The following is a 6,696-nucleotide window of genomic DNA, read 5'->3' as shown; positions in this document are numbered from 1 at the left end:
GTGTGTGTGTGTGTGTGTGTGTGTGTGTGTGTGTGTGTGTGTGTGTGTGTGTGTTTGTGTTTGTGTGTGCACTTGGAAATAGACATTTGGTTTTTTTAAGCATGAATCACAGGGATAGTTGGATTAGCATTTCAGATGCAGGTCTTAAAATTGTAACACACTCTGCTGAAGAGTAATTAACAGTAATTACTGATAAAACAAAGCACTAAACCCCTAAAATACTTTAATGCTTTCAGGGCTAATAGACAAACATAAGCAACTCTCAGTTTAATGTTAAGTAGCAGCAGGTAGCTTTTTGACTGCAGTAAGTAGTCATTAAAGGGCATACTCTTTTTCAAGATTACACACATGCCTAAATATGAGCAATATTTTAAAGGTACATTTTTATTGAGATTTAGAAGCAGGGCTTGCTTTATCCCTTTGAAGTGACTTGATTTCTTAAAGAAACTAGTTGTTAAGATGTTGTTAATACAGCTTTATTAGGAAACCTGCCTAATCTTTTCTAATTTTGTTCGATTACACACAGTTATCCATGGCATTGCTGTTGTTACTAAAGATAAAAACATGCGTGTTTAAGGTGATTTATGATTCTGACTTGACCACCATATGTGTCGGTGCCTGAAGTTTTTGCAATGGTGATAGTTTATAATTTGGGCCTAAATAAGCTGTTTTCCAAGAACAACATCCACCCACAGGTGGGGAACGTTTTTGCTAGATGTTATTGGATTAGCCCTGGACTGAAGCTGGACTGGTTGAGGTCCCCCTGGATGTTGTAGCTGTGTAGAAAATTAAAGTGAAATGCTCTGGATTAGAGAGGTGGTGAAAAAAAAAGACAAGGAGGAGGTGGTGGACTTTCTAACTGTTCTGCTTTTAGCAAAGTGACATTGAAGTTGGCTTTGTGTATTTCTTCATAAGATACACACCAATGGTATAAGCGAATGGGCTAGTTTTCTTGCAGTATTATTGTGACGACAGGTCTGACTTTCGATGTTATTCAGAAGTTTAAGTTATTCAACAGAAGTTTTGAGGTTTAGTCAAGCATTTAGTGATGATGTTTGAAAATGTTCAGTTATCATCTTCTACGTCTTGACTTTGTACACACTTTCTTTTCATCGCTGTAGCCAGGGTGATACCACAATTTTAATTATAATTTATTTGTCACTATTAACAGGATACATAACACAGGCTTTTAAGGTTTCTGTCATTAAATTACTTCTTAAATTCCTTGCTTGATCTAAGTGTCTCATCTAATTATAGACCATATTGCAACCATCTTATTTCAAAAAATTATCCACTTCCTCTGTTTTAAGATAAATAAAACGTTCCTTTTTTATAAAGCCTATAGTTAGCAATAAAAATAAACCTTAATTAAAATCAAATTGAATTGGATTAAACTGAATTTTTGCTTCCTTTATGTTTTTGTTCCAAGAAAAAAAATGGAAAACTGCCTATTTCACCTGTTATGTAAAAGTGAGCCTTTAGAAGAGTAACACTTGCTCTCAGTCTCAAATGATCGAATCTCCGATAAATTTGGAGCAAAAACAGTCTTTACTTGTTAATGTGTTAAGTGAATTTCAGTCTGGCATTAGAACAGGGCATAGTACAATTACTACTGCTGCAGAAATGATCTTGTGGATTGAACTGTAGACAGTAATTTGGGCTGCCAAAAAGGGCATCTAAGAACTAAGTCATGTTTTGCTTGGGGATCAAATACTTATTTCTCACAATGATAGGTGAATCAATTTGTAACTTTTATGTAATGTGTTTCTTCTGGATTTTTGGTTGATGTTCTGTCTTTCTAAATTGAAATGAAACAACCATTAAAAATAGAGACTGTTTTTCATTTCATTGGAAGTGAAACTTACAAATTGGCAACTTACAAATTCAGCAGGGGATCAAATAATTGGTCCCTCCACTATGTATGTGTTACCTTATGACTGACTGCTAAACTGTCTTGGGTATATCCTCAATTTTTTTTTTCTAAATTTGATCCTAAAGTATGTGAGAGTTTAAAGCTATATTGATGAGCTGTATCCACTGTTATACAGTTAAAAGGTTATTGCCGTGCCATTGCCATGCCACTTCTGCTAGTCTAGTTTCCTTTGTGCTTCGTTGTGATAAACATAACAATATTAGCACAATCTGTTGGCATATTTTGTGCTATCACACATGCAGATCGCATCTTGGAAGCACATGGTGTTTACAGCAGTGTCAATTCATGGCCTCCTGTTATTGCATAATCATCTAGTTAGGTCACGCGTTACATGTTGTGTCTGTCTGTGCTCGTTATAAAATGAAGTGCCATAAATAAGACTTCTTCCATGCATGAGACCTCAGCTATATTGTCATGAATTGCTGTGTGAAGCAGGCAGGATAGGACAGAAATGCAGACTCACACTCAGAACAGCTGTATTGCTGGACGCCAGGAATACAAAACTTATTCAACTGGGAATACACATGAACTACACAGGCAGGCAGAGCACACAGCGGGTAAATGAGGGAGATCACGACGCAGGACAGAGGGAGACGCAGACATAAATACACACCAGGGCAAACGAGGGAACAAACTACTGGAGGGGACCCAGCCGAACGTGATCTAACTAACGAGACACGGGGACACAAAACTGAACATGATGCACACCAGACAGAAGACTATCAAAGTAAACCAGGAATCACTAAGACAGAGACCAAGTCACACAACTTGACACGGGAGCTGGGAGGAAAGAAAATTCAGGGAGATGAGACGGACCAGGGAGAAAACGGGAGGAGACAACGAGGGGGACACGGAAACAGTTAAGGGAGACGAGACACAGAGAGAGAGCGAGGGAGTGCACATAGTCAAACAGGGTACATTTCATCCTTCTTTTGTCTTTTTTTGTTGTTACTTATTAGCTTTCTTTTGTTGGCCACTTTGAAGATCACTTTGTGTCTAAATATGTTTGAAGTGTTCACAGTAGTCTTTTATCTTTTCTGCAGATTTTGATGTGCTGTAATGCAGTTAAAGTTTTGCCCTGTTTTATATTTGTTTCCCACGTCAGAGCTTTTTGTCACAGATAAGTCTTCTTACAGATAAGTCGTAACGAGAAACAGTGGAAGGCTTGGTTTGACAAGGAGGCCCCAGAGGAGGAAGTAGTCCCAAACTCCTATGACCAGTCTCTTGACTGTTTTAGATGGCTGCTCCTCATACGCTGCTGGTGTCCTGACAGGACCATCGCACAGGTAAGGAGAGACATGTTTATGCATGGCTATAGAGGACAGATACAATGATTAAATTCAGTTTTCTTTATATAATGCCAATTCAAAACAAAAAGTTCCTTGGAACATTAATATTGTAATAACTGTTATAAGTTCCCATGTGAACAAGCCTTTGGTGACGGTGCTCCAGAATTAATGATCGGGTCCTTGGCAGAAGCTGGTTTAGGTTCAGAAAGGGAGGCCATCTACTGCGACTGGTGAGGGGTAAAGAGGAGAGAGAAAAGGAGAACATAGAGAGACCAAGGACAAAACATAAACTACAGGAGTGAGAAGGGAAATATTAACAGTATGAATATCGCAGTGTAAACTTTAAAAGCATCAGAAGAGTCTAACCAGCCTATAGCAGCATAGGATGGTTAAGGGTCACCCAATCCATTTTCTTTAATTAGAAAGCCAAACATTGGTTGTCTGGTCTGTTTTTTGGTCATGCTTTTGCCTACTTTATAATATACAACACAACAAGTAGAACAGGCAATGTAAATCTACTTTTCTCATTTCTATCATAGTGCATTTTCAATAGTATACTGTAGACTGCAATTAAAATTAATAATTACCACTAAAGAAAGAGAAAAGGCTTAAAGTTGCTAATCTGAGAGTTAATGGCTTAAAGCTTGGGAAGCGATACCTCCTGACTTAAAAATACAGCTACATAAATGAGACACGGACCACAAAACAAGAATGTATAATCTCTTAATCTTCACTGAAAGCTGCTTGGTCAAAGCTCTTCTTGAGATAAGAAGCAGCTTGTGTAACTTGTTGTTATACAGCTTTCACCCTCCAGCCTGCTGTGCCTGAATATTTACAGTGGCTAAAAGATATTCAGTTTTACTGATGGATAACTTTCTGGCCCACTGAAGACAAGCCTGGAGTCCAATTTATTTTGTTAAACTCACAGTCCAGTCCACAGTTGCCCTAGCCTTAAGGGTAAAAAGAGTTAGCCAGTAAAGAAAATGCTTTGAAGAATTATCTCAGTTCTCAGCTTTCTAGAAAGTAAATTTATTCCAATATATACTATTGGACTACTTTGCTCAACTCTTTGCATTACAAAGCATTTAAAAAATGACATCTGCTTTGCATCATATTCTTTCCTTTAGGCCCGTAAATACATAATGGATGCAGTAGGGGAGAAATACACTGAAGGGGTGATTCTTGATTTAGAGAAGATGTGGGAGGAGTCGGACCCACGAACACCTCTCATCTGCTTCCTTTCAATGGGCTCAGATCCAACTGACTCCATTATAGCACTCGGGAAGAAGCTGAAAATCGAGACCCGTTATGTATCCATGGGTCAAGGACAAGAGGTCCACGCACGCAAGCTTCTGCAGCAAACTATGGCTAATGTGAGTGGTGAGATATTACTGCTGTTTTAGCAATACAGATGTTCTGTCTCTAAAAATGTGGTTTGGAATTTATAGAAATTATTTAGGGTTTTCTTGAACTCCTCATTTATAGTCTTCGTCATGGATGATAGGCATACTACTGTGTTTGTCCCCAGGGTGGCTGGGCCTTACTCCAGAATTGCCACCTGGGTTTGGACTTCATGGATGAGCTCATGGACACTGTGACAGAGACAGACTTTGTCAACGACAGCTTCCGCCTTTGGATGACCACTGAGGTCCACAGACACTTTCCCATCACACTTCTCCAGATGTCCATCAAGTTCACCAATGAACCACCACAGGGCCTCAAGGCAGGGCTTAAGAGGACATATGGCGGTAGGTTTGGCTCACTTAAGCTCACATTAAAGAAGTCCAGAAATACTAGCCAGTTTAATAGATCCAATTTATCTATGTGATAAAGAAAGAGGACCTAAGAGAATGAAATATATTCCAATATTGATGTGTACATTTGGAGATGCAGATATACAAAACACCTCTACTTCGTGATATCCATGATAGGAATAAGTAAGTGAATAAAAAGATGGAAATGTGGGAGAAACACCTGTTTGATGCTATATTTATTGTATTCCGGATTTTGTTTTTTACCCATGTTACCCAAGGTTAGTAAAATTTTAAACAAGTCTGAGTTATCTAGTCTGTGTTTTGGTCCAAAACAAGGGTGAAGAAAGAAAAGAATCTTTAAAATGTAGAAACCAGCTGTCTTTTCCTGGCTCAGATGACATGGTTCCTGGAGGGGAATTGAGATCGTATCTACAGCTTGAATTCTGATTTCGATTAGTAATTGCAGTTTGGTATTATATCAGAAAGAAGGTATTATTTTGACTGACATATTCAGTTCACTATCTTTTCTCCCACATTTACGCAACAAATCTTAACTGTTCGCTAAAAAGGAAATCTGTGTGTGCATGTTTGTGCAATGCTTGGTTTTAGAAGTAACTGACTTTATTCAGTTATGGATTATTTCAATACATTTCTGTAGATGTTACACTTAGCCTCCTTTTGGGCATGCAGTACATCTTTTTGACCTGCATGTCCCTGACCAGGTATAAACCAGGACCTTTTGGATGTCAGTAACATGGCGCAGTGGAGGCCGATGCTGTATGCAGTAGCCTTTCTTCACAGCACAGTTCAGGAGAGAAGGAAATATGGCCCCCTGGGATGGAATATTCCCTATGAGTTCAACCAGGCTGATTTTAATGCCACTGTTCAGTTTGTTCAAAACCACCTTGATGACATGGATATTAAGAAGGTAGGTAGAGTAATGCTTATTATTCTGTGTGATTAGGACTCTTGACCATAAAAAAAATGTTAAAAGGGTTGAGATTTAAAGAAAGGATATTGTAAATACTTATCAACAACAGCCATCTGCTGGGAGTTTTAGAGCTTTCTGACTGTGTATGTATTCAGTCTGCTCACACATTATATTGCACATTCATGAACAATTTTTTTTGTCATCCTTTATCACTGTTTTATCATCTCCTTAGGGTGTGTCCTGGAACACAGTTCGATACATGATTGGAGAGATTCAATACGGTGGTCGTGTGACCGACGACTATGACAAGCGCCTCCTCAACACCTTTGCCAAGGTGTGGTTCAGTGAGGAAATGTTTGGACCTGCATTTAGCTTCTACAAGGGCTACAGCATCCCAAAGTGCTCCAGTGTTGACCAGTATCTAACATACATTCAGGTCAGTCTCTAAAAATAAGACATTTCTTAGTGCAACGTGTCTGCCAGAACTCCCACTGTGTCAGTGACTGAAAATTCATCTGTTTCCAGACTATTTCTCTTTTTTTCTCACTCAAAGTTAAGTTCTGTGATATACAGTGTTGGGTAAGTTACTTTAAATGAGTAACTTAGTTACATTACTAGTTACTTCTATCAAAAGTAACTCAGTTACTTCTATCAAAAGTAACTCAGTTACTTCAAGTTACTCGTTACTTTCAGAGTAACTAGTTACTAGGGAAAGTAACTTTGGTTTTACTCAGAATTCTCTTGTTAATGTGTTGCTTCCGTAACTGGATACCCAGCAAGATTCTTCTT

General features: G+C 38.5%; 1 protein-coding gene across 1 annotated transcript in view; it reads left to right on the top strand.

The window, feature by feature from the left end:
- Positions 1-6,355, top strand: part of dnah5 (dynein, axonemal, heavy chain 5) — a 68,909-nt gene extending 62,554 nt beyond the window's left edge. Inside the window, exons 78-82 of the mRNA XM_005743202.1 lie at positions 3,070-3,219; positions 4,350-4,595; positions 4,751-4,970; positions 5,699-5,904; positions 6,140-6,355. Coding sequence (XP_005743259.1) covers positions 3,070-3,219; positions 4,350-4,595; positions 4,751-4,970; positions 5,699-5,904; positions 6,140-6,355 — 1,038 coding nt within the window. The remainder of the gene's footprint in view (positions 1-3,069; positions 3,220-4,349; positions 4,596-4,750; positions 4,971-5,698; positions 5,905-6,139) is intronic.
- Positions 6,356-6,696: the final 341 nt, after the last annotated feature.

Source organism: Pundamilia nyererei, unplaced genomic scaffold (genome assembly GCF_000239375.1).
Source record: "Pundamilia nyererei isolate P.nyererei 1_Seehausen unplaced genomic scaffold, PunNye1.0 scaffold00128, whole genome shotgun sequence".
NCBI lineage: Eukaryota > Metazoa > Chordata > Actinopteri > Cichliformes > Cichlidae > Pundamilia > Pundamilia nyererei.
The sequence above is the reverse complement of the archived record's forward strand: the minus strand, read 5'-3'. Positions and strand labels throughout refer to the sequence as shown.